At 32.9% G+C, this 25,857-nt stretch overlaps 8 protein-coding genes across 9 annotated transcripts; 4 read left to right on the top strand and 4 right to left on the bottom strand.

Annotated features, from left to right (window-relative positions):
- Positions 1-112: 112 nt before the first annotated feature.
- LOC107365759 (acetylcholinesterase) lies at positions 113-1,778 on the bottom strand. Its single transcript, XM_015933317.3, has 3 exons — positions 1,474-1,778; positions 433-1,419; positions 113-362 (listed from the first exon to the last, which is right to left on the bottom strand). Exons 1-3 carry the CDS (start codon positions 1,734-1,736, stop codon positions 224-226), a joined length of 1,389 nt encoding a protein of 462 aa, XP_015788803.1. The 5' UTR covers positions 1,737-1,778; the 3' UTR covers positions 113-223.
- Positions 1,779-2,766: 988 nt separating this feature from the next.
- Positions 2,767-4,187, bottom strand: LOC149093159 (uncharacterized). Of its 2 annotated transcripts, XM_089269748.1 has the most exons (4): positions 3,934-4,187; positions 3,804-3,851; positions 3,246-3,438; positions 2,767-3,164 (listed from the first exon to the last, which is right to left on the bottom strand). In XM_089269748.1, exons 3-4 carry the CDS (start codon positions 3,434-3,436, stop codon positions 3,062-3,064), a joined length of 294 nt encoding a protein of 97 aa, XP_089125874.1. In that variant the 5' UTR covers positions 3,437-3,438; positions 3,804-3,851; positions 3,934-4,187; the 3' UTR covers positions 2,767-3,061. The 2 variants fall into 2 exon arrangements, with proteins under 2 accessions (XP_089125874.1, XP_089125873.1); XM_089269747.1 differs by lacking the exon at positions 3,934-4,187 and having other exon boundaries at positions 3,804-3,867.
- A 3,263-nt stretch (positions 4,188-7,450) lies between these two features.
- LOC107365758 (cationic amino acid transporter 2) lies at positions 7,451-12,530 on the top strand. Its single transcript, XM_089269831.1, has 9 exons — positions 7,451-7,922; positions 8,173-8,421; positions 9,894-10,049; positions 10,119-10,307; positions 10,375-10,909; positions 10,998-11,212; positions 11,543-11,709; positions 11,812-11,920; positions 12,285-12,530. Exons 1-9 carry the CDS (start codon positions 7,805-7,807, stop codon positions 12,443-12,445), a joined length of 1,899 nt encoding a protein of 632 aa, XP_089125957.1. The 5' UTR covers positions 7,451-7,804; the 3' UTR covers positions 12,446-12,530.
- A 262-nt stretch (positions 12,531-12,792) lies between these two features.
- On the top strand, positions 12,793-15,917 carry LOC107365754 (uncharacterized). The gene is made up of 3 exons (XM_015933310.3): positions 12,793-14,562; positions 14,629-14,781; positions 14,857-15,917. The coding sequence occupies exons 1-3, from the start codon at positions 12,954-12,956 to the stop codon at positions 15,702-15,704; spliced, it is 2,610 nt and encodes an 869-aa protein (XP_015788796.1). The 5' UTR covers positions 12,793-12,953; the 3' UTR covers positions 15,705-15,917.
- Positions 15,918-16,285: 368 nt separating this feature from the next.
- On the top strand, positions 16,286-18,793 carry LOC107365755 (anillin). The gene is made up of 3 exons (XM_015933311.3): positions 16,286-17,469; positions 17,525-17,677; positions 17,782-18,793. The coding sequence occupies exons 1-3, from the start codon at positions 16,431-16,433 to the stop codon at positions 18,627-18,629; spliced, it is 2,040 nt and encodes a 679-aa protein (XP_015788797.3). The 5' UTR covers positions 16,286-16,430; the 3' UTR covers positions 18,630-18,793.
- On the bottom strand, positions 18,790-21,266 carry LOC107365764 (uncharacterized). Its single transcript, XM_015933332.3, has 2 exons — positions 20,975-21,266; positions 18,790-19,951 (listed from the first exon to the last, which is right to left on the bottom strand). Exons 1-2 carry the CDS (start codon positions 21,148-21,150, stop codon positions 19,057-19,059), a joined length of 1,071 nt encoding a protein of 356 aa, XP_015788818.1. The 5' UTR covers positions 21,151-21,266; the 3' UTR covers positions 18,790-19,056.
- A 391-nt stretch (positions 21,267-21,657) lies between these two features.
- Dpm1 (Dolichyl-phosphate mannosyltransferase subunit 1) lies at positions 21,658-22,679 on the bottom strand. Its single transcript, XM_015933336.2, has 2 exons — positions 22,515-22,679; positions 21,658-22,396 (listed from the first exon to the last, which is right to left on the bottom strand). The coding sequence occupies exons 1-2, from the start codon at positions 22,604-22,606 to the stop codon at positions 21,766-21,768; spliced, it is 723 nt and encodes a 240-aa protein (XP_015788822.1). The 5' UTR covers positions 22,607-22,679; the 3' UTR covers positions 21,658-21,765.
- A 1,328-nt stretch (positions 22,680-24,007) lies between these two features.
- LOC107365762 (uncharacterized UDP-glucosyltransferase YjiC-like) lies at positions 24,008-25,394 on the top strand. Its single transcript, NM_001323142.1, has 2 exons — positions 24,008-24,042; positions 24,119-25,394. Exons 1-2 carry the CDS (start codon positions 24,008-24,010, stop codon positions 25,392-25,394), a joined length of 1,311 nt encoding a protein of 436 aa, NP_001310071.1.
- Positions 25,395-25,857: the final 463 nt, after the last annotated feature.

Below are 25,857 nucleotides of genomic sequence, written 5' to 3'. Positions count from 1 at the left end.
TCAATCGACACTGAATCATATAGCACGCACCATATTGTTTGAATACTTTCATTATGTTTTGGAAGTTTTACAAAATCAAATCCGAGTCGAAAAGTAATTCAATCGAGATAAATAAATTTTAGAACATTTTATTTTTAATCTGTGATTATTGAGTAAGTTAATTTTAACAGCACTGATAAAAAGGTAAACTCTGATTGCAGCCATGTCATTTGCCCGACTCTATTCAGTTAGCAAGACAGTTAGTCCCAGTTATAGTGTCAATTTTACCAAGGAATTTGTTGTTCAATTCGAGCAGATTTACAACTTTGGATGATTTCTCAGCAATTAGTGGCCAATCGATTGGACCTTGTCGAGTTGGTTTTCTGTGAAAAGGAAAAAATAATGAGTTGCCATGAATGTCTACAAAATCTAGATATTTTGTTCAATACTTACCCTGATCGTGCAAATTCACCCCAAATTTTCATCATCTGAACGCTCAGTTCGATGTCATCTGCATCATAATTTTGAGGTTCACGTAGAGGGGCTCCAAAAATGAATGGAATCTCATCACAATGGCAAACCTTATCAACTGATCTGCCACAAGATGGAATATCATTGATTCCTTTCATTGGAGCTTGAGTATGAATATAAGCATAAGTTCCAGATGCTGATGTTGAAGCTTTGAGGTGAGCAAACTCGTAAGTGCCGCAGACGAGACCATTTCCTTCATCTCTCTCAGCACCAGCCAATAAATTAACATCATTGAATTTACGGCTTTTAATTGCTACTTCTGGTTCCATTGGTATGAAATCATCACCAAAAGTTGGGGTTAAGATGGTTCTTGGTGTGTTATTAACAAGATCTTTCCAGGGAATTGATTTCAAACAGTTCAATCGATCGGCAACATTAGTACAATTAAAAGATTCGATAAAATCTTCAATCATCCTGGTTCGATTTTCTTCTGGCACGAAGCCACTCATGATTCCTCCTGACTCCATGATGGCACCTTTGAATAAACCTCTCGATTGAGGAGACAAGATTTGATAAGCAACAGCCGCTGAGCCTGCTGATTGACCAAAGATCGTAACTTTATTGGGATCACCTCCAAAAAGATGGATATTCTGGTTAACCCATTGTAAAGCTAGATTTTGATCCCAAAGACCAAGATTAGTTGGAAGTTCAGGAATAAGTTTACCAGCATTCAAGAAACCAAAAACTCCAAGTCGATAGTTGAATGTTACTAAAACAACATCTTCAATGATTACCAATGGTATTCCTCGATAGGCATCATGTTCATTGCCACTTCCAGACATGAAGCCTCCACCATGAATCCATACAAGCACAGGTCTAAGTTGTTTATCACGATTATCAAATGTCTCTTTGTTCACATAAACATTCATATAAAGGCAATCTTCATCTTGGTCTACATCCTTTGTTGCCCTGAAATATATAATTCATTATGATTTCACTTCTTATTGTTAACTTGTAACTCACCATGCTTTTTGAGGACAGGCTTTTCCATAGGAAACCGTATCTTTGATTCCTTCCCATGGTTTTGGCTCAGTTGCTCTGAGGTAACGACGTGATCCAACTGGCGGAGTTGCAAAAGGTATTCCTTTGTATTCATAAGCAGCTCGACCTCGCCAATATTCAACAGCACCTCTTATCTTACCAAATGGTAACTCAACGATCTCAGTGTAGTCAACACATGAGACGAGACTGAATGCAAAGAAACAAATTAACAATGACAACTTCATCTTTAGCTGGAAATGATTGAACTGTTCAGCGAAGAGCAAAGGTTTAAATTATAAATGTTTATTTCTCAGACTCGCTATATATACTAGATCACAGACTTGGATAAAATATTAATATTTGTATCTCCAAGAATTTAACAACAAAATTCCAAAGATAAACCAGATTAGGTAAAGTGGGGTATGTTAAGTGATTAAAGTCAGGTAAAAATGGAATATGTTAGTTGATTAAAAGTATATCTCACCGTCAGAAGTAAAGTAGATTATTCAATCAATAAGCTCATGAATCATGATCAATCAAAACTTCATTGTCCTGTTTATATCGACCTGTAATTTGAAAGATAATTTTAGACATCTATTAATAATTGGAATTCATTTCTCATAAATATTATGAAGTAAAGATTTAGATAAAATCAATAGTTGTCTTTGAAAGCCAAGCTAAGTTTTGGCATGAACTAACGCCTACAATCAGAAATTATGGTTTTACAGATAATTATTATGTAGATACGTGAAAATTTAATAAGATGTATTAATCTTGTTTGTTTTTGTCTATGGGATTTGATTCAATCTACAATAATATTGAACGCACCATATTATCAGCACATATTTGGTTAATACTGGAATACAATTCAATTGATTACTGTCGATAAAACCAGCAAAATACTTTTCAATTAGCTTCAAGATTACTCTTATAGCAATCACATTCATTCTCAGCAAACAACAAAGCTTTACAATCAAATACAACAGAAATCGTGCTCATCATTCACAATTAACTAATCATTTCACCTGAATGAAGCGTGTTTGATGATTTCGAGTTGATTTTATACTCTTACATGGTGATTATGGTGATAAATGCAACAAGAAACCAGATTTTGAGGTTTGTCCAGTAAAAAAATTGGGTTTTGTCAGCAGTTTTGAAATAAATCATCATTTGGTTTAATTATTAAGGAAGTCTAGTTTGGATCATTTTTTTTTGGAATCAAATCTTTAGCATTTTTAGCCTAAAACTGGTTTAAATAATTTGATACAAAACTTGTTTATTAATTGAATTATTTATTAACCTTCATAATTATTGTTATTCAAAAAATGTTTAAATTTAGTATGAAAAAAAACAAGCATTTTTACATAAAAAACATGAATAATTAGTGAATACAATTTCATGAAGATGACATGAAGCAGCTCAAAATAACAAGATTGAAAAAAGTGTTTTTGCAGATGATAATGAGTGATGATTTAGATAATCCAGTTACCCTTTTCATCCAAAATGAAACCAGTATTTACAAAATTTTAATGCCCTAAATTGATGAAGATGATAGTGATTTTAGCTTTGTTTACCACCAACTTTCAGCTTGTGGCCATGATTGTTCACTGCTTGGCCATGATGGTTCAGGCCATGAAGGTTCAGGCCATGCTTGGACAGTCTTTTTGAGGACTCTGTAAAGCAATGACAGAAACAAATGGTGATTAATATTTGGTTAATTGGAAGGCTTGGTGTGTTCAAGCAATGATACTTACGGAACTGGAAGAGGAAGAGGAAGAGGAATTGGGAAAATGTATCTTTTCTTGGATTTAAGGAGAAGAGCGAGAGCTGCGAGTTTCTTAATCTTCATGATCTTTCGTCGGCCAGCTTCACTTCCACTTGGTGTGAATGTAACTAGAATGATCATGACAGCAGCAATGATACAACAAATTGTGATTGAACGCATCTCTATCAAAAGAAAGTAGAGGAAAAAATATAAATTATTATATAAAAAATAGATTTTATAAAATAATATTGTCAACAAAACTGTCTAAGGTTGGCAGTAACACATGTAAAGAAGAGGGAAAACTCTGGTTAGACTCGAATCTTTTGAAACACGAAACAAACTGACTAAAGTCACAATCAGTTGAGTCCTTCGGTAGCTTAAATCACTTAGTCCAAGTTATGGTCATAAACTAATGGTCAAAAACAATAATTGATCAACACAAAACAATTGGAAATGAAGAAACACTGGTTAAGAGAGGGTGAGAGTTTATAAAGGCTATAGGAAGACAGTTTTGTTTGGGTTTACATTAATTTACTCGTTTGCTTACTTGATTAATTTGAAGTTAAGTCCTTTGGTCCTAAACTGGTTAAGTTAACTAAATCAAATGGTTTGTACGAATGTGAATCAAATTAACTAACTAAATGTTTTTATAGTTAAACCAAAAGGGAAGGACCAACCTTTAAAAACACCAATATGAAGATTAAAAACAGGAGGAAAGGCACAAAACAGTTCAACAGTGAAAGGTATTAACAGAAAGTAAAAGTTGAAAGATGATTGAAGAACCTCCTTTTCGGCTTTCTGATGTAAAAACATGATATTTGGTCCGAATTTTTGACCTGAAGCCGTTGTTGTTACCTGTATTATACCCGTTTCCGATTAGGAAGTAGGTTAGGTATTTTTTTGCTTCTCTTACTGATTCACTTACATCTCCATGTTACTGTATATATATATTTATATATTTATACAAATATTTGTAAACAAACTCACGAAACAATTTGAAAGATTAATAATACCTCAGGGTATTCATCCAATTCACTCTCTCTAACCTTTCATCTTCATCCATTTCATCATTCTCATCATGAAAAGTGAAAAATCAGCAGCAAAGGCCGACTCTTGTCCAATAAAGTGAAAGGCCAAACGACCCGGATAATTGTTAATTGAGTTGCTAAGCATCACTACATTAAAACCAGTGATGCTCACGGCATAATCATCATCATCACCACCAGCAAACCTGACCATTTGGACACCCACTTCGGTCTCTTCAATGGCTTACACCTTGCATACCTCATCTCTGATTTAGCTTCTTATTATTCAATTTTATTGCTTCAGGTTTATAATTCCTTGGAACCGGAAGCTTTTTCGGTAACATCTTTCTCATCTTTATCTCCATCATTTAATGTTTTTTTTTCTTGTCATTATTAATAATATTACAACAATTATATCATTATATATTATAACGGACATTCCTGACTCGCCATTAATCTTTCAATTCAAGAGTGTAGACTGTTAATCTCACTCATGATGGACACTTTTATTGTTCACTTACACCAACAATTAAGTCTAATATTTAAGCCTAATAGTACAAGCTGATAGTTAAATCTGGTAATTCAATATTGAGTTGGGTTTTCGACTCTGAAATTATAACAACTTAGCAAATTAAAGAAGCTTGGTGATATCTCAGTATTTTATGGCTGATTTACTCAGAATTTTTTTCCTTTGTTATTCTATCCTTTGAACATTTCATGATAAAATTTAAAGAAACCTTCATGAGCCACGAGTTTGCCAGATCTAGCAAATTTTATTTGAAAGATGCTTCACTTGTTGATATTGTCAGATATTGGGTAAACCAGAAAGTTTTTGTACTCTAAATACAGACAAATATCAAGTAATTTTCATTTTATTATATGATAAAGATTTTAACCAGAAATTTATCAACATCTGCAACCTTAGTCCATCTTTCAACCAATTTGTAAGGCCATTTGAGTAAAAAACGGGTTTCAAATCACAAATTTACCAACGGTCATTTTGATCTGTTTTTGAAAATTGACTGACTGAAACTAAATCACAACTCACCCTTCATTTGCTAGTTAATTAACTTTGATTTGCAAAAAAAAATTTGCGTCGATGTGACAAAGATCAACAAAGTAATTAGCGCAAGAGTGTGAGCCTAACGATAGAGCGCAAAAATTTTCGGTTCTCTAATATTTTCAATGGTAATTTGATATTAAGCATTTGTTCGTCTTTAATACATTAATTTATTCATTACCAAATCATTCGAATTGATTAAGATCTTATGAATTCCACCAAATTACTTGGTGAATGCTGAATTGTAATGTGAGTGTTATTCGCTATATCAAGACAATTCAATTTTCACAATTCAATAAGAATGCTTTGATTAACAAATTGTCAAATCACAGTTGAGTTAATCACAGAAAGTCCCTTGAAAGTGAATGGTTTCATCAATTATCAGTTAACTAACACTTTTCATGGTTACTCGTCTTGAAATACAATTAGTCTTCACATTTCAGACTTGAATTAGTTTCAACCATTTTCATGATTTGTTTGTTATCTTTAATTTTCAATTACAATAATTAAATATTCACGATTGATTGAGATATTTTCAATGAAACCTTTGGTAGTCAAACGTTTGATGCTACAACTGTACATCATCAGTAATCACTTTCAATCTGTTTCCAGACTATAATCAAACATTCAATCAACTCAATCATTCTTTGATTGATATTGATTATTGTAATGATTTAGTTAATTAAAAGGAACAAAATGGTTAATATTAACCGTAAATCAACTGTTGGGTTAAAGACAAAAACCCAAAGTTAAACCAGAAACTGAGGCTTCAACCCAAAAGGAGTGAAACATTAAAAAGATCAATCAACTTGATTGTGAATTTAATTGTCATTTATCAACTGATAATTGACCATAGTTAATGGACGAAACAAATCAAGATAAAATTGCTAATAACTCTGTCTAATCAAGTTATCAATGGTTGGTTCATTTTCACTTCTCAAAATCTGGTTCTTTATTATTATTTTTTGGCTTCGACCTAAATTATTACCAACTTTAACCCAAAGTTATCATCTTTAAACCCTTATAATCAATTGAATTAACTACTGTGTTTAAAACAATTAAATCTTTAATCATCATCCATGAACTTAAATTTTACATTGAGTTATTTATTGTTTTGCGGGTTATCTTATTGTACATTGAATGGTCCATTTTTTGGTCAGTTCAATTTGCTGTTAATCATGTTCAATGATGAAACAGTTAAAAACGATTAACAGTTATATTTTAAGGATCCGGAAGAATCAGAATATTTTATATCTTTTTATCCTTACTTATTTAGATTTAATGATATATTTTTATCATTTAAATGATCATCAGAAAATGAGAGAAAAAAACTGAATCAGTTTGTTTTTAAAATCACTTTCAATTGGATTACCATTTTTGATTGCTGTCCAAATTGAAACATTTTTTAATTATTTACCAAACATATGAAATTAAGAAGCCATTTTAAAATTGATTACATATTTTGATTGATTAAAAGGTTTGATTTGGTTAAATGAGATTCCCTTTGATTCTGGTTAATAACCAGAATCGAGGGAAAATGTATTTCATTCAATATCAGCTTCCATCCTTTTGTTAACCAAAATCAAGATTGGCAAAAAGGTAAATAAAAGCAAATGTAAATTGTTTTGTTAAACAATCACATGATTTAAATTGTAATTCAACTTAATCGATTATTTAATCACTCTTTTGTAACCTTAAATCACCAAATTGTGAATACTCCAAGGTGATTAGCAGATAGCAATTGAGAGCTTTCAGAGTTACATTGGGCTTTGCCGTCATTCATATATTTAACTTGCCATTTTGATTAACCGCCCCTTCAATTGTAATCTAAGTTACCTTTCGATAGTTTTAATCAATTAATTGCTGTACCCACTTTTAATGAATTGGGCCGTTTTTTGCTGTCTATTTACTTTACCCTCTTTGGCTCGTCTCATCCTATCTCTGGTTAATCGGCTAATCAATGTTTGAAGATTGATCAGTCAAAGTTGATCATTCAAAAAGACTGATAATCATGTGTTTAACTATTAGTCTCATTCTTTCTCCCAATTTCTCACTCCTAATCAGTCACAATTTGATCATTGTCATCTCTGGTTGTCACTCAAATCTAGTTAATTGTGTATACACTTGATTACAGTATTTCCCTCTAGATGCAAATAACGTTTTCCAATGGAGTTATGGAAACCTCGAGATTGTCATTTTGTTAATTCTTAGGTTGTTTAGTTCAAATTAGGTTCATATTTATTTTTAATTTCAATTTTACAATTACTGTCATTGTTGTTTCCACCTTTGAAATCCCTTGAACGATACTAGTTTTGATCCACATTTAAATTTGTGTGCGGTGATATAACTGGTGAACATCCTTGATCATTTGTGACTGGCTAACCATTTGACATTTTCAACAATCAACTTATTAACGAAGTTAATTAAGAGTTGACAAGAGATCCAATCAATCAGTGAAAACCAATGATTCTGGTTAAGCGATTTTTCAAAGCTTTAGTTAGGAGAAAGCCGATTGAAGAAGACGCAGAATCAAAATCTAGACTTGTTAGATGTCTAAACACTTTTGACCTAACTGCTTTAGGTAAGTTCAATTATCTAGACTATCTACCTTTAAATCAACTGGTTATTCCAAGTGTTGAAGTTTCCGGATTAAATGTTAATCAACCTTTGAATTATTAGTCCATTGTAACCATTAAAAACCCGGAGTAACCAGAAAACGCATTGTTTATGTTTTTTCGGTATTAGACTCACCATCTAATCTTGATTTAATGTGTTTAATTGTCTCATTTCAATTTGATCTAATTTTCTTGATTATCTTTCCTCTCAATTAGGAGTTGGTTCTACACTTGGACTAGGTGTTTACGTATTAGCTGGTCATGTTGCCTACAAACAAGCTGGACCCGCTGTGATTATCTCTTTTTTTATTGCTGCCATTGCTTCAGTGTTTGCTGGTCTTTGCTATGCTGAGTTTGGAGCTCGAGTGCCTAAAGCTGGTTCAGCTTATATTTACAGTTATACCACTGTTGGTGAGTTCATGGCCTTTATTATTGGATGGAATCTAATCTTGGAATATGCTATTGGTATGTATAATTACAAATATCTAAAGCATTGAATCGAATACAGTCACCATCGAGATAATGCACTCATTTTTTCAACGATCCCCACAGAGGAGCTAAATCTAATTTGAATTTCAGCAAATTTCATTTCTATTTCTTACTTTATTAAGGACTTAAATCCATTCCACTTAAAATATCAACCAAAATCTCAAGAAATTTACTTTGAATGACATTTCAGGCTGAATCCGATCTATCAACGAAGATTTAAAATCATGAGAATACATTTCCCGGTATATAACAAAATGCCAGGTACTTACAAGTTAGTACCAATAAGCTAATACTTCCAGTGTGGTGCATCATCTCGATTATTGATTGTAATTGATATCTTCAAGGCCTCATAAATTTTGGGCATACTTGCTACTGTTTCGCCTTTTCCCATAATTAACAGTTAATCTATGATTTGTATTTTTTGATTATCAATTATCGCCAGGAATTCCTTTTTGAAACATTAAGGATCTTTTGTAATATAAGTTAATTTCTGGTCCTTGACTGATTCTATCGCATAATTTACTCATATATCAAAGTTATTGCATCATTTTAGCCTAATTTAAAAACTCCTACTGTTGATTGATTTTCCTTTTTCTGGTTATTTCATTAATTTTGGAATTGATTGCATACATAATTGTGTAAAGGTCGGTTAGCTCTTCTGATAAAATTAATGACGTTAATAACATACATTTTCAATAATAGGTGTTATTGCGTCCAATGCTTTACGCAATTCATGTTGAAATTGATTAAAATTTAAAATTATCTCAAATTTAAAGCAAAAATGATGGATTTTCTCGGTTAAAAAATCAGATAAAAGTCTTGCTGTTTCAGTTTATTGTTAATCTTATTGTTCATCTTGAAACGCTCTTCACTTTCAGTTTCTTTTCCGCTTCAGTTGTTGAGTTTTCCAGTAACGTTTTCATTCTTATACAGTCTTGTAGTTATTGACTTGATTCCATCTCCTATTACTTGTAAATCAGTCAATAGATACTATTAGCTATGTTAATTAACTGTTAAAGGGTTTCTGGTTTCGCCCTTTCAATTCATGTTCATTGTGATAATTAATATCTAATCTATTCACTCATCCATCTAATGGTTGATAATTGTCTCGTGATTTTGGTCACCACATGGAAGTGTCAAGTCAATAACATAAACTAAAATAGGATTTGTATCTATTCAGATAAAAACCAATCTGTTTAAAGTTTAAGTTATTGACCTTTAACCAAATTAAGTCAAATGCTTGACAGATAGCTACATTTATTTACAATTATATCTTCATTATACATATCTAGTTAGTTCATGATGTCAATTTTAATCAATCAACAATTCAATTATACACCCTTTTCAGTGATACCTAATATACAGAAAAATATCAAACAATAAATGTCAAATCAAACTGCAGATTTACGTAATAAATTTATATAATGATTGCTCTTTTTTTATCCCAGGAACGGCATCGGTAGCGCGAGGTTATAGTGGTTATGTTGATGCTCTTATCGATAATAAGATCGCACATTTTTTCAATGAAACTCTACCACTTCCAATCCCTGGAACTGCTGGTTATTTTGATGGCTTTGCATTCACGTTAACAATGGTCCTTGCCGGTAATACAAATCAACTTGAAATGAATTGAACTTTCACTAATTTCATGTTTCTCATGTCAATCATATTAGTTATGCTGGCTTTTGGGGTTAAAGAGTCGACAGGATTCACTGCCATTTTCACTGTTGTCAATTTGTATGCTGTTTTCTTTGTGATAATTGCTGGTGCTTTTCGTTCTAGTCTTGATAATTGGGAAATTCCTGCGAGTCAAGTTCCTCCCGGTTTCGGCAAAGGGGGTTTCTTTCCATATGGATTTCAAGGTAAATTGTTAATCAATCAAAAGGTTACGATCAACAATAAACAACACTTTTCTTTCCCTATTTTTAGGTGTAATGAAAGGAGCAGCTACTTGTTTCTATGGGTTTGTTGGTTTTGATGCCATTGCTTCTACCGGTGAAGAGGCCAAAAACCCTCAAAGATCAATTCCCCTCAGTATAACGATATCATTGTTTCTCATTTTATTGGCTTATCTGGGTGTTGCTGGTGTTTCAACCTTAATGGCTCCTTACTGGTTACAAGGTTCTAACGCTCCACTCACTGATATTTTCACCATGCACCACGGTTGGGTTGGATCAACTTACATCATCACATTTGGTGCTATTACAAGTTTGTCAACGGCTCTTCTAGGATCTCTATTTCCTCTTCCTCGTGTTTTATTTGCCATGGCATCTGACGGATTGATTCCTTCAGTATTCAAATCTACTGCTGGAGCCAAGAAAACTCCTATTTTCTCGACCATAATGTCTGGATTATTCGCAGGTATAACGGCTGCTTTATTTTCCACCGATGAATTAACTGACATGATGTCCATTGGAACACTGTTAGCTTATACTCTAGTCGCATTATCAGTGCTGATTTTAAGGTATTGTAATTTTATATTTATTTGTCTAAATCTTAACCATTTAAAATTTTCCTAATAACAATTTTGCTCTGTTGTATTAACAATCCAGGTATCGATGTGATGATCCAGTTGACTCAAATCCAGCTCATGAAAAGGATGGAAATGAAGATAATGAAAGTGTAAACAATAACACTGCTGATGATGATCAACTGGTTGTTGTTAGTCAAAAGCCAAGTTTAATGTCTCTTTTACTCAACTTGGAAGGATTTAAGGTACCAAACGAGAGTACAACAGAAGTCAGTGCAACTATTATACTCGTAATCAGTAAGTTTAAACGATTATTTCCTGTCCATCCATTATTTGAACTGTGCATTGGTTTTAAATTGGTTTGATTGTATTAAATACAATATTGTTTCGACCTATTAAGTCAACCTATGATCTCTTATTTTGTAGTCCACTACAATCTATTGTGCCACTTAATTATCCGATTACTGGTCCATTAGTTTCTTCCGTTTACTTCAGTACACAGTTTTTATTGAGACAAAATTGTTCCTAAACTCTAACCTTTCTAACAATGCAATTTAAATGTGTAAAAATTATAATAACTAGCTCTTATTGTTTTCAAATCAACTAATAATTTTTCATCTTTTCTAGGCTTTCTCTGTTTGATTCTCGATGGATGTTTAACCTTCCTGTACGATGAAATTGTTGCTGGCAGTATTTACTCATTGAGTGCTATTGCTATTATTTTTACTTTCATCATCATTCTCATGATTTTACTTAATCGACAACCTCAATCCCAAACCAGACTCGCCTTTAAGGTAATTATCTAATGATATACAAGGTTATTACCAAGCCTTATTAGTACCATTATTCATTGAATTGCGTTTTCGTCTACTTCCGCCTTACTTTCCTTACTTCAGGTTCCACTTTTACCTGCACTACCAATAGTATCTGCATTGTTCAACTTTTATCTTATGTATAATCTGAGTAAACGAACATGGTTTCGATTTCTCGTTTGGATGGGATTTGGTAAGTTTAAGTTTCTACATGTCAATTTAATTTAATTGACAGTTTTAAATGATTAGATGAATACTCATTTTGTTCTCATGACAAGCCTACATGACAATATAATTAAAACTTTTAGGTACCCTTGACCTGGTCAACATCTAATGTTGTGCGGTCACTTTTTGTCTTTAGGCTAAGTAAAAGTAAAAATATCTCAAACTTGATCATAATTTTTATTGATTAGTAAATTGAATCAATGTATACGAAGGAATCGTTGAAAAATTGCATAGCTTGATTCAGTTTGATAAAAGTAATGAAATGGATATTCAATCTAATCAGAATGTTTGTTTGATAAATCATTTACTAATTTATGTTTTTACCTTTTCAGGTTTATCTACATATTTCATGTTTAGCATGAGAAACAGCAAAGGTTACTTAAAGCAAAGTTATAAAGAGACCGAAGATGAGGAATCGGAAGAAACGAACCAACCAGTGATACCAGTTGCACGAAACGAAGATATTCATAACAATCACTTTAATAATCTGTGATTTAAAATACGACCATTTTTTTAAAATCAATTAGTTTCATTATTTCATCTGTATTTTATTATTCATTAAACAAGTGACAATTCAATATACTTCTTCCAATAAACATCAAAGTTTAATTGTGAATAATAGTGGATGTTAATTGTTACTGTTTTTCAGTCACCATTGAGAAACTGTAGATGCAGTAAATAGTAGTGGAGAGAAAATCGACAATTCATTTTCTCACATCGATATATCGAATATTTGCTAAATTATTAAGTAGAAAAGTGCGATACGGATCTGAAAAAATATCGGATACTTGTCTGGAAAAGCTGACAAATTCAAAATTTCAAACTTTGTTGTTGTTGTTTTAGTTGCATTGTTACTGGTCATTTCGGATTCTGTGTTTAACTAAAGATCAGATCAAGTTAAATGTTATCTGAATAAATTTATTTGTGTCGCAGGCAAAAGTTTATTTCTGAGCAAGTGTTTCTTTGTAGATTGGTGTTTTTTTAATAGTTAAAGCCTCACAATGAGTGGTTATAGACAAAAAAACTACATTACCGCCAAATCTTCCAACTCTGCTCCAACGGATAAAATTGATTCAACCGATCCCTGTTTATTACCTTTGGCTGCTCGTCGAGCTCTTTTTGAAAAAAATTTTACTCGCCCAGCTGTTAAAAACAATAACATTGAAACAGTTCTTCATGGTCTCAACCAAAAAACAAAAGAAAGAAATAAGTTTCTCGACCAAAATAATTTGGCTAGTGAAACTCCCATCGGTTCATCTATCGGTTCATCTATTGGTTCGACTAAAAGAAACAATGACATCGAAGAAAATTTACAGGATCTCACCCAAAGAACAAAAGACAGAAATGATTTTCTCGAGCAAAATTATTTGGCTAGTGAAATTCCCATCGGTTCATCTATCGGTTCGAATATAAGAAACAGTAACATTGAAGTAGATCTACAGGGTTTCACTCAAACAACAAAAGAAAGAAATGAGTTTCTCGAGCAAAATGATTTGGCCAGTAAATCTCCAATCGGTTCAACTATTAGAAACAATAACATTGAAGAAGATCTACAGGGTCTCATCCAAAGAACAAGAGAAAGAAATAAGTTTCTTGAGCAAATGAATTTGACTATTGAACCTCCCATGAGTTCAACTATCGGTTCAACTTCTAGAAACATTGACAGTAAAGAAGCTCTTGCAGCCTTTAAAGAAATTGAAAAGAATCGATCGAAAGCTGATATCAGTGTTTTGAATATCACTAAAGAGAAAGATAACCTGCCTGAGCATGAGAATGTTAATCATGCAGAGACTTCTGAAGATGATCTCAGCGATTTAAATATTTACAAAGAGAAAGATATCCTGTCTGAAGATAAGAATGTCGAACATGTAGAAACATATTCCAATGATTCTATTATTTTGAATAAAGCAGATATATCATCAACCGATGAGGAAAACTGCAACCAGGATTATAAAAACAATCTTAATTATTCTTCTGAAACCGATGAGAAAAATTCATCATTCAGTGACAAAAATTTCGATCTTCAAGAGCGAAATTGCCCTCAAGAAAGTGATGCCAACGGTTCAATCGGCAGCGATACATCATCTCTTCTTTCGAGTGTTGATGAAAACAACACTGTTATAAGTCAGTCAACAAAAATATACCCAGAACTACCTCAGTTCGACGAAATAGTTTATAAAACCTGTTCGGAAAAAGTTGAAGAACCTTTGAAAAGTATCATCTCGCCCATCAAAATCTGCGATTATCCTACAGTAGTGGTATCTCCTAAAAAGAATGTTCAAAATGACCCTGTGAAACCCAAATCATCCCAAGCAACCACTCCTTTGAGGACTCTAAGCATGTATCGAAGAGAACAGAAGATTCAGCAAACACTCACAAAACCTGCCGATGATGAAGATGAGATAACCACCGACTTAGAAAATGAAGCTCTCAAACGTGATCTTCTGAAAAAGTATCATGAAGAGAAATCTAAAAAGATTGAAAACCTTAGAATCGAAGCGGATAAATTGAACAAAATCATTTATCAAAGTTTTCGTGCATTGGATCACTGTGTTCAAATCAAGAACATTTCAGAGCGCATCGAAGCTGAGAAAATTCTTCTTACCAACAGTAAGTAAATATTATTTCTTTTATATCTTCTTATTTTAATCTTCTTTTAATCCTAATTTTTTTCAGTGGTTAAAAAAAATGCCTGTGTTGATGAGCTGTATAGATTACAGAAGGAAGAAAATTTCGATATCACAGACGATCCAATTGGAACAGTAACTTTCAACAAACTCATGCTTTTAGTCAAAGGAAACTTTTTTGTTTCTCAAGTCAGTGGAACCGGTAAGTTAAAGTTTTATCTTTCTTGGAATCATTTATATTTGTAAATAACAAAATTGCGATGTTTATCTTCAACAGATCTATGTGAATATCACTTTATTTGTCTTTTCACTTGTGGTGAGAAAGTTTTTTCAACTGACGCTCTATCTTCCACCCATACTATACAAGAAGCATCTCTCAGTTTCAAGAATAAGATAGAATTCGATAAATTAAGGAAAGATTTTCGCATTCGTCTGACCGTTTATGCTTTGGCTTTACCTAAGGGAAAAAGAAATCATGATAAAAAAAATATTCGCCTGACTCCGAAACACAAATCTAAAGTTAAATATACACATTCACCAGCGTTGAAAGCATCACCTAAAAGTGAGAAAATTAAATGTAATTTCAAAAAAATGGGACAGGTCGATTTCACTCGTGATAACATCATGAGAAGTCGTTTTTCATTGGAAAACTTTATGTATGAATCACCTTTAGAAGATCAAATTATGGTTGATCTGGTGATTAGAGGCCAGTATAACATTAAGTTTTCTAGCTATTTGAATTTCCATGAGACATCAGGAGACTATCCTGTTTGGAACCGTCGATGGTGCGTCCTAAATGGCTCATCTATCTATTTTTGGCGATTTTCGGAGGATGAAGGAGACAAACAACCAATGGGTGTGATAAATTTGAAACATTGTGTCAATCCAAGAATCAGCAAAGCCACTGCAGATATAAGCATGAGACCGAATTCTTTTTCTTTTCTCACTCTTGAAAGACAAAATAATTCTTTTATTCCTACGAAACATTTAATGGCTGCAGACATTCGTAAAGAAAGAGATGGTTGGCTCGAAAATTTGAACAAAGCTTTAGAAATGATCAGACTCTGGGAGCCAGATTGTCTTCAGCCCATGGATCAAGCTTCTTTGGATAGACTCTTGAAATGAACTTCGTATGTTAATTTCATTACTTTTCATTAATTTTAAAACGAAAATCGCAACTTACAAAATCTATCGTTTATTATTCCATTTTGATTAATTGAAGAATTTTTGTTCGAATTATTATATGCAAAATTTTTTATGCTTTGTAAATCTACGCTCTAAAATGTATTCCTTACATATTCGTGTATTCGTATAAACTTTTGAATTTTCATGACTTAACTTCAATGCTTAAATTTATTTTAACTAGGGAAACGATCTTATAATGTAGATCGTTGAAAATTGAAAATGTCATCCCTAGATTTTTTCATTCTTTTTAATAATTTATCTTTCGAAATTCGATCAGCTTTTATCTAAATCAGGAGATGTTTAAGTCAACGGATGTTAATAGTTACTGTTAATTTAGCTGCAGTAAATAACACTTTATTATAACAGTAGAGAAAATCGATACTTGATTTCTCACACCGATGTATCGCATATTTGCTGAATTATTAAGTAAAAAAGTGCGATACGGATCTAAAAAATATCGGATACTTGTCTGAAAAGGCTGACAAATTCAAATTTTGTTGTTGTTTTAGTTGCATTGTTACTGGCTATTTTAGATTATGTTTCAAATAAAGATCAGATCTAGTTGAATGATACCTGAATAAATTTGATTGTGTCAAAGGCAGGAGTTTATACAGAACAAGTGTTTCTCTGTTATTTTGTGTTTTATTTCAAATTAAGAGCCTCACAATGAGTGACATTAAGCAAAACGACTACATTACCGCCAATTCATCAAACTCCATTCCAACGAATAAGATTGATTCAACCGATCCCTGTTTATTACCTTTAGCTGCTCGTCGAGCTCTTTTTGAAAAAAAGGCAACTCGTCCAGTTGTTGACATAACCAGAAACAATGACATTGAGGAGGCTCTTGCAGCTTTTAAAGAAATCGAAGAGCTTCCGTCTGAAGATGATCTCAGCGATTTAAATATTTACAAAGAGAAAGATATCCTGTCTGAAGATAAGAATGTCGAACATGTAGAAACATATTCCAACGATTCTATTAGTTTGAATGAAGCAGATATATCATCAACCGATGAGGAAAACTGCAACCAGGATTATAAAAACAATCTTAATTATTCTTCTGAAACCGATGAGAAAAATTCATCATTCAGTGACAAAAATTTCGATCTTCAAGAGCGAAATTGCCCTCAGGAAAGTGATCCCAACGACTCAATCGGCAGCAATGCTTCATCTCTTCTTTCGAGTGTTGATGAAAACAACACTGTGATCAGTCAGTCAACAAAAATATATCCAGAACTCCCTCGGTTCGACGATTTCGTTTATAAAACCTGTTCAAAAAAAACCGATGAACCTTCAAAAAGCATCATCTCACCCATTAAAAGCTTCAATCAGCCTACTGTACATCATCATCATCCATCTCCTAAAAAGAATGTTCAAAATGACCCTGTGAAACCCAAATCCTCACAAACAACCACTCCTTTGAGGACTCTAAGCATGTATCGTAGAGAACAGAAGATTCAAAAGACACTCAAAAGATCTGCCGATGATGAAGATGAGCTTATCACCGACTTGGAAACTGAAGCTCTCAAACTAGATCTTGTTGAAAAGTATCGTGAGGAGAAATTAAAAAAGATTGATGACCTTGCAGTGGAAGCGGATAAATATAATAAAATCATTTATCAAAGTTTTCGTGCATTGGATCTTTGTGTTCAAACCAAAAACATTTCAGAGCGCATCGAAGCTGAGAAAATTCTTCTTATTAACAGTAAGTAAATATTATTTCTTAGATAATATCTTCTAACGATCTTAATTTTTCTCAGTGGTCAGAAAAAATGCCTGCGTTGATGAGTTGTATCGATTAAAAAAGGAGGAAAATTTCGATATCACAGAAGATCCAGTTGGTAAAGTTACTTTCAACAAACTAATGCTTTTAGTCAAAGGAAACTTTTTTGTTTCTCAAGCTAGCGGCCTCGGTAAGTTCATTTTCTTTCGTTTTTTTCTAATAAAAATTTTGGAATGTTTTATTAGGAATTATTCATGATCGTAAATAACAAATTAATATATTTCTCTTTGATAGATTTATGTGAATATCATTTTATATGCCTTTTTACTTGTGGTGAGAAAGTAATTGCAACTGACGCTCTATCTTCCAGCCATGCTATACAAGAAGCATCTCTCAACTTCACGAATAAAGCAGAATTTGATCACTTAAGGAAGGATTTTCGCATTCGTCTGACCGTTTATGCTCTGGCTTTACCTAAAGGAAAAAGAAATCAGGATAAAAAAAATATTCGTCTTACTCCTAAAAACAAATCAAAAGTTAAATATACACATTCACCAGCGTTGAAAGCATCTCCTAAAAGTGAGAAAATTAAATGTAATTTCAAAAAAATGGGATATGTCGATTTCACTCGTGATAACATCATGAAGAGTCGTTTTTCGTTGGAAGAATTTATGTATGAATCACCTTTAGAAGATCAAATTATGGTTGATTTGGTGATTGGAGGTGAATACAACTTTAAATTTTCTAGCTATTTGAATTTCCATGAGACATCAGGAGACTATCCTGTTTGGAATCGTCGATGGTGCGTTCTAAATGGTCCATCTATCTATTTTTGGAGATTTTCTGAAGATGAAGGAGACAAACAACCGTTGGGTGTGATAAATTTGAAACACTGTGTCAATCTAAAAATTAGCAAAGCCACTGCAGATGTAAGCATGAGACCGAATGCATTTTCATTCGTAACTCTCGAAAAGCAAAATAATTCTTTAACCCCTATGGAGCATTTAATGGCTGCAGACATTCGCAAAGAAAGAGATGGTTGGCTCGAAAATTTGAACAAAGTTCTAGAAATGATCAGACTCTGGGAGCCAGATTGTCTTCAACCTATGGATCAAGTTTCTCTAGATAGCTGCTTGAAATAAAATTCTTATGTCTATTGTACTATTTTTCATCAATTTCAAAATCTCAAAATGTATCGTCTTCATTTTATTCATCAATTTTTGTTCGAACTATTATTTTCAAAATTTCCCATACTTTGTAAAAGTATTCATTATTCTTATAAAACTTTTGCATTTTCAAGCCTTAACGTCAATACTTAAATTTATTTCACCTACATAAGCAATGTATAAGGTAGATCATTGAAAATTGAAAATTTAATAATGATAATTACGGTATAACAGGTTAAATAAAAAAATCAATTTGCCAATTTCACTTTACTAAATAATAAAAATTAAAACTCGAAGCTTATGAAATAGATGGCAGATTGGATAGTTTATAATAAACAATTGATGAATTTACATGTCGACGACATTATCATGTTTTATAACAAATTGCTATTCGGCTTCGAAATCAGTCAAGGTCCGATGGATAGTCTGGATCTTCATTCCTAGGGCAATCAGGTTCAAATTTAATATCATTATACCGTCTTTCCAGATCACGAGTGACTATTTCCCTGCGTTTCTTGTGCTTTTCAGTCTGTGCCATGACAAATTTATTTACCAAGGTGTAAAAAAATCTCGAGCGTAACATATAATATGTGACAAAATTGTTGATTTTAAGAAGTATCCATTCATAAAAATTCAAAGGAATGGAAACTGGAACTCCAATAATGTCAAACCAGAAGTGAACAGATACATTAAAGTTCAATGAAGCATTAATCTCTTTAAGAGCAGTTATATAGCCTTTTGATACTGCCCAGCCAATTGGTAGACCATCTGGAACTTTAGAAAGAATTGGAACGAAATATTGTTCCTCAAATTGTTTGTACAATTCTCGAAAATCTTCCAATGATCCATCACAAACGTTGTACTTGTCATCAACTCCAAGAGCATACCCAAAGACTCTCCAAGTGTACAATACTTGTTCCAATTCTTCTCGAGTAATACCATGAGCTCCACAAGCTTCTGGATAATTAACGAAGAGTCCAACAAAAGGAAATTCAGACAAGATTATATCATAAAGGGAACTGTGAAGTTTATGGACACCAACTTCCTTTTCCATCTGTTTATTCATTGAAAGGCACAGTTTTATGTGCATTTGGCGGACTTGGCTGAATGACTTGTAGGCTGGACTGTCTGGTACAAAAGGATCGCTCGTAAACCATTTTTGCATATGAACAGCTGTTGCTAAATAACGGCGATAAATTTTAGCAATGGTTTCATGGTTTCCAGTGGTCAACACCGGCTTTAAAAATGATGAACCTTGGAATGCCAAAAGATTTCCCATCAAAATGGAAACGAATGAGCTGCAGGATGAATAAAAGTTTATGAATAATTATGATTTACTAATCCATGACATATATTATAATGATTAAAGGTATATTCATCTGTGATTAGTCTGGATATATTGTAAATGGCTACACTGATTGATGTAAGTGAAAGACAACTTTCTTGGGGAAAATCATTTAAAGTAAATCTTTTCCTGATTATCAAGGCAAAATGAGCAATAACCAACTCTGTTTAGTTTACTTGTGATCGTAAAATGTTTAATAAAAAGTAAATTGTAGTTATTTAATTTCATTTTATTGCTATCAAATCATCTTGAAATTTTTTACTTTGGTTAAGATGTTGGTGATGATTAGCTATCGTCCATAAATGATAAAATGACTGATGAATATTAATTCATTAATTTTAACGCTGCAATAGTTATTAAAAATTTACATGGTTGAATGAATTCGAGAAAAATTGATAAAAAATAAATCCTTGAATGTCAAGAAATCAAACTCCAATTTAAACCTTACTGCAGTCAAACCCAATCAGTAAAAAGTACAAGTGTAATATTAAATGAACATCAACTTCCCAGTTACAAGATTAATTATTGATTGGATTATTTGTTCAAGTGGCTTACAACTTTCCTGAGTAAATAAGGTGTTGAAGATCATATAAGCTGAATCAAGATAAAGATTACTGAATTTGACTGAAATTTCTTAATAACAAAAACAAAAACACCGTAAGTGAACCATGAGATGCACGAGATCAAGTACGGAAACCATGTTTACAAACTTATTGTTTTTATCGGGAAATTTTTTAATCTCATGACATCAGTCAGATTACAATCGGATTTGAAATCTGATGAGATTACTCACTAGCATGCTATTTTTAAGTCAAAGTTGACATAAAATTCAGAAATAGTTGTTTCTCATTGTTCTAGGTTAACAAGTTAACCTTCACTGATTTGGCTCTTTTTGATACTTTTTCACAGGACCTTAAGACCAAAGACTTTACTAATGATCAATCAGTAATTAATTATGGTATGATTATTGACTTACCTGTAAAAGTATTTCATACATGTTTGTTGAGATTGGGCGAGCTTATCCTTGTCGTACCAATCTGGTGGTTTGGTTGGGTCAAATGTGTCACAAACAGCTGGTAGGTAAGAGGCTTCATCAACCAATAGTTGATATTTAGTTTTGGCCTTTTCTTTCAAGTCCGTCTTTTTGCACATGATTTAAAATAACGTTTGATTAACTGAGAAACTTAATACGATTGAAGTAAATAAAAAAAGGGAGAACGAATTTAAACTCTTTAATAGTCGGTTTGATGTTGACGCGGTAAGAGCTAGAAAGTGAATGAACAAGATCAAGAGACAAGTTATTTGCGTAACTCGGGATTTGATCAAGGTTGTGATAACCATTTCTAGTTTACAACCCGTTCAGTTAAATTCAAGAAGTTTCATTTTTCCATTCTAAGATTTTCGAAGGGAGACTTTCTCACTCTAACAACTGGATAAGTTACCTTTATTTTCAAAAATAGCTCAACGAGCAGTCAAAGGTTGTAAACATGGATCGGTGAATGAATTTTAATCGTTGGAATAGAGTTGGATTAATTGACGGTTTTGTAGCTCTGTTGTTTATTATCACCCATTGTGAGACTTATAGTTTTAAGTAACACAACAATTAACTACTTCGCTCTGGTGAAAACATATCAAGCAAAAAATAACAAATCTTCGATGTGCATTGACTGATGGAATTGTTTATTCAAATCAATATCATTGATAGCATCAGTTGAATAACTATGCTATATACATTTACTCTTGATTTAAAAAATTGGTCATTATAAATTAACATAGTTGAGTTGATAAAAATAAAGTAATCAAACCTGTAGCAAATTGTACAATTTCATTAGCACCCAATTTCGATTCACCATAAAATCTATCAACAAAAGAGATTGGCACAGAGGCTAGTTTATATCCTTTTTGTCTTGCTTTCACTATCATTTCCATCTGAAACACGTAGCCTTTGGATTTACAATCGTCGACTAATGATTTCAACACGTTTCTTTTATAAAGACGAAAACTTCCAGTTATATCACTTACTCCGGGCATTAATAAAATTTGCGTCAAATAATTAGCGGCTGTAGATATAAATTTTCTTTTAAAGTCCCATCCATAAACACCGCCGTCGCCTTCATAACGAGAACCAGTAACAATGTCATAATCACCTTCTTTCTGTTTTTTAATAAATTGAGGAATAAATTTGGGATGGTGGGATAGATCAGCATCCATAATTACAATAAAATTGCCTTTTGAATGTTTCAATCCATGAATATATGCAGTTCCCAAACCAAGTTTGCGTTCCCTGGGTCTCAATACAATCTTGTCATCTCCATAAATTTCTTGTAATTGTTGAGCAACTTCAAGGGTACCATCCGGTGATCCATCGTCAATTATAATTATTTCATATGAATGATCTCTAAAAAAGATACAATAGATAAAATTAAATAAATAAGATTAACATTGGGAAAACAAAAACTACTGGACAACTTGATAATTTGACAACATGACAACATTTAAAAATGATGTAAACTTACTCAGCATCCATGTATTTTACAATTAACCAAATGATCAGCGGAAGATTTTCCTTTTCATTGTATGTCGGCAACAAAATTGAATATTGTACCATAATTAAATAATTTAACAAATATAATTTAACAAATTATTTTAAGATTGATAAAAAGTGTACAAATAAACAAAAATAGGTAAGGGTAAACGAGAACCCGTCAGCTCACTTTTTCATCTTCAAAGTCTCAGCTAGCTGGAATGAAAGTATCAGCGCTAAGAGCTGGCTCATTATTTGTTAATTAAATCAATTCTTATTAGTTAAATATAGTCTGGATTTATTTAGATTATTTGATTCCAGTCTATGATAGATTATTTTAGGTTAAATAAGATTTGATTTAATTAACAAATATTGAGTCAGCTCTTAGCGCTGATACTTTCATTCCAGCTAGCTGAGACTTTGAAGATGAAAAAGTGAGCTGACGGGTTCTCGTTTACCCTTACCCAAAAATATCGAGATACAAATAATCCAACAACATATCCGATATTTTTGTTTTTTCCTAACTTCTAACAAAGCGCGCAGTTTGATTTTTTCGTTGCTATTTCGTTCATTTTGACATGTTTTGGGCGATTTAATAAATTTCTCAGTAATTAAGATTGTTTTAATGTTTAATTTGATAGCTTTGTCTGCTCGTCGAGCTCTTTTTGAAAAAAGATAACTTCTCTAGTTGTTAAAAACAATGAAATTGAAGAAGCTCTTGAATCTTTTGCAGATCGAAGAGATTCCGTCTGAAGGTGGTTTAATTGGTTTAAAATTTCCAAATAACCATCAGTGGTTATACGAACTTCTAGCTCTGGAATGACGTTAAGTTTTTCAATTATTGATTGTGATCTTTTGTTAAAATAAGTGTACTTGACAGCAAAATAGACCGTTAGCTATTCTCACGAAATCTAACTTTGAGAAGTTACAGTAGATTGTTGCTTTTAATTGAAATCAAACCAAAATACTTATTAAGTTTCACTTATACAGTAAAACCTCGCAAAGGTTGTACTCGCATTTTCGGTTTTTGGACCGGCCCGACAGGGACCGCACCAGCTTTTTGCGCTGGTTACACATTTGTTAGTTTGACGAATCCAGGGTAGGGGAGAGAGGGTTTCCAGAGGGCTTATGCTCTGGGTAAGCTTGAGAGGGTCTGCCCGACCTAAGGACTTCGACGAGATTCGAACGCTAACCCCAAGATGCAGAACACAACATATGAAAGTTAGCAGTCTTATCGCCGTTGGAGTTAACCCATTAGGCTAACTCGCAAAGGTTGTGAGCGGTCCTGCCGCCTAGCGATATTGTTTGTGCAACTCTTTGGCATGATTAACATAATTACATTGTAAAAGCGGGGAAAAAGCTTAAATCCCAGAGATGGCGTTGCTCTATTTCATACAACCTTTGCGAGGTTTTACTGTAATTAACTTATTTTTACTATTTTAAATTGAATCATCTGTTATTTTCCAGTAATTCTCATTCTCCAGAATGAAGTTAAAAACTTTATTCATTCCGATGGATGCGTAAGTATTTCAATGATTGATTAAGGCTTGCTGATACACTAATTATGTTTCATTAATTTACCCTTGAATGACCTAGCTATGGGCATGTTAATTCATGCATAGGACTAGCCAAACAATTGATAAAATATGATCATGAAATTATTTTTATTGTGCCAACGAATTGGACTAAAGCAGTTGAAGGGCATGGTTTTACCATCAAAACTGTATCGTTGGAAGGTTATGAAGCAAATGTGGATCCTCAATCAGGATTTTCTCATTTCATGGAGGATAAAGAAAAGCTTTATAACATGGAGCCAATCGAGCAATTTGAGGTTCTTAATGTCAATATCCATGATGCATTCTTGCGCTATTTAGAGCAAACAGATGACCAGTATGAACAGTTGATTTCACAAATCAAACCATATTTAATCATCTATGATTTCTGGGTAACAGTTCCAGCCATTTTAAAATCGGGAATTCCATATATATTACTGTGGTCGTGCAGTCCAACACTGCCCTATTGGAAAGTGAATGGTCCTCCTTATTCATCAGGCCTAGGAATTTCAGATGCTCCAGAGAAACTGAAAAAATATCGAGATGATATGAACAGTCTTTTGAAAGATAAGAAATCAAAATTTTATGATTATTATCAAAGTAGAGGCATAGATATCAGTAAAGTTACTTTTCTTGATTTTACTATGCTCAACGAATCACCTTACCTCAGTGTCTATTCATACCCAGAAGACTTGGATTACTCAGAATATGGTCCAGTTCCTGACAAGTGGTTCCGTTTAGATCATATAGTTCGTCTTTCTGATCCAGCGACTCCTCTTGGAATCGATGCAACTTTTTTTCAAACTAAGGATAAAGTTATTTTATTCACCTTAGGATCACTTGGCACATCAAATTATAATCTTATCACACGATTGGTTAATTTTCTTGAAAAATCAAAACACAAATACATAGTATCTACTGGTGTTCATCACGATAAGATAAAATTACATGCGAATATGTGTGGATCACAATATTTGAATCAAATGGCCATCATGCCACGAGTTGATATGGTTATTCATCATGGAGGAAATAATAGTCTTGTTGAAACTCTGTATTTTGGTAAACCCTTCATTGTTATGCCACTGTTTGGTGATCAACATGATAATGCTCGTCGAGTGGTTGATAAAAAAATTGGGAAATGGCTACATCCATTTCGAGTCTCTGAAGATGAACTCCTGAAAACCATTGATGAAGTATTGAGCGACGAAGAAATGCATGAAAGAGTCAAATTAATTAGCCTGAAGATGCAAAACACAAAAAGTCATCAAATTTTCAATGAAAAAATCATCAAAATAGTTAAAGAGCATACGAAACAATGAGATAAATTTGTATATTAAAAGAAATAATTGTTTCAAATTAAAATTTCATTTATCTTCCCAATTTTTGCTGTTGCGAAACTAAGAGATTCAAGATGTTTGGTTATTTATTGCTCAAATTACGGGCTTAGAAAGTTGCATGAGTGGAAAACCAAGGCGAAAAGTCCTCACACTGCATGTGATTGACATTAAATAAGGTGGTGATTCACGATTCAATACTAGCTCAAAAATCAGTTTTGACCTACAGCCTACTGTGGTCAGGCCAGGCTAGGCTGTCTAAAGGTTTCTCCAGAGCCGCCCGTGTCCATAGGTGAATGTTAAGAAAGGGTCGAAGCATATTTCGTCAAAAATCAGGACTAGAGATGGTAAAGAGCTGAAGATAAAGATAGTAATGTCCATACGACAATCAGAATATTCTTGCTCAGTTATTGTTTTTAGTTTTTGCATCTCAATATCATCAACCATC

This window comes from Tetranychus urticae, chromosome 3 (genome assembly GCF_039701765.1).
Source record: "Tetranychus urticae isolate SD_2017Ah chromosome 3, NJAU_TeUrti_SD_1.0, whole genome shotgun sequence".
NCBI lineage: Eukaryota > Metazoa > Arthropoda > Arachnida > Trombidiformes > Tetranychidae > Tetranychus > Tetranychus urticae.
The sequence above is the reverse complement of the archived record's forward strand: the minus strand, read 5'-3'. Positions and strand labels throughout refer to the sequence as shown.

Excerpts from the sequence above, each read along its gene's own strand:
- LOC107365764 (XM_015933332.3), bottom strand. The coding sequence starts at position 21,150 with ATGTGCAAAAAGACGGACTTGAAAGAAAAGGCCAAAACTAAATATCAA. Across the intron at positions 19,952-20,974 it reads TGTATGAAATACTTTTACAG|CTCATTCGTTTCCATTTTGA; the intron begins GTAAGTCAATAA and ends TTCATCCTGCAG.
- LOC107365755 (XM_015933311.3), top strand. The coding sequence starts at position 16,431 with ATGAGTGACATTAAGCAAAACGACTACATTACCGCCAATTCATCAAAC. Across the intron at positions 17,470-17,524 it reads GAAAATTCTTCTTATTAACA|TGGTCAGAAAAAATGCCTGC; the intron begins GTAAGTAAATAT and ends AATTTTTCTCAG. Across the intron at positions 17,678-17,781 it reads TTCTCAAGCTAGCGGCCTCG|ATTTATGTGAATATCATTTT; the intron begins GTAAGTTCATTT and ends TCTCTTTGATAG.
- LOC107365758 (XM_089269831.1), top strand. The coding sequence starts at position 7,805 with ATGATTCTGGTTAAGCGATTTTTCAAAGCTTTAGTTAGGAGAAAGCCG. Across the intron at positions 7,923-8,172 it reads TTTTGACCTAACTGCTTTAG|GAGTTGGTTCTACACTTGGA; the intron begins GTAAGTTCAATT and ends CCTCTCAATTAG. Across the intron at positions 8,422-9,893 it reads AATCTTGGAATATGCTATTG|GAACGGCATCGGTAGCGCGA; the intron begins GTATGTATAATT and ends TTTTTATCCCAG.
- LOC107365759 (XM_015933317.3), bottom strand. The coding sequence starts at position 1,736 with ATGAAGTTGTCATTGTTAATTTGTTTCTTTGCATTCAGTCTCGTCTCA. Across the intron at positions 1,420-1,473 it reads GCCTGTCCTCAAAAAGCATG|GGCAACAAAGGATGTAGACC; the intron begins GTGAGTTACAAG and ends TATATATTTCAG. Across the intron at positions 363-432 it reads GGTGAATTTGCACGATCAGG|AAAACCAACTCGACAAGGTC; the intron begins GTAAGTATTGAA and ends TCCTTTTCACAG.
- LOC149093159 (XM_089269748.1), bottom strand. The coding sequence starts at position 3,436 with ATGCGTTCAATCACAATTTGTTGTATCATTGCTGCTGTCATGATCATT. Across the intron at positions 3,165-3,245 it reads CCTCTTCCTCTTCCAGTTCC|AGTCCTCAAAAAGACTGTCC; the intron begins GTAAGTATCATT and ends ATTGCTTTACAG.
- LOC107365762 (NM_001323142.1), top strand. The coding sequence starts at position 24,008 with ATGAAGTTAAAAACTTTATTCATTCCGATGGATGC. Across the intron at positions 24,043-24,118 it reads TTATTCATTCCGATGGATGC|CTATGGGCATGTTAATTCAT; the intron begins GTAAGTATTTCA and ends TGAATGACCTAG.
- LOC107365754 (XM_015933310.3), top strand. The coding sequence starts at position 12,954 with ATGAGTGGTTATAGACAAAAAAACTACATTACCGCCAAATCTTCCAAC. Across the intron at positions 14,563-14,628 it reads GAAAATTCTTCTTACCAACA|TGGTTAAAAAAAATGCCTGT; the intron begins GTAAGTAAATAT and ends AATTTTTTTCAG. Across the intron at positions 14,782-14,856 it reads TTCTCAAGTCAGTGGAACCG|ATCTATGTGAATATCACTTT; the intron begins GTAAGTTAAAGT and ends TATCTTCAACAG.
- Dpm1 (XM_015933336.2), bottom strand. The coding sequence starts at position 22,606 with ATGGTACAATATTCAATTTTGTTGCCGACATACAATGAAAAGGAAAAT. Across the intron at positions 22,397-22,514 it reads GTAAAATACATGGATGCTGA|AGATCATTCATATGAAATAA; the intron begins GTAAGTTTACAT and ends TATCTTTTTTAG.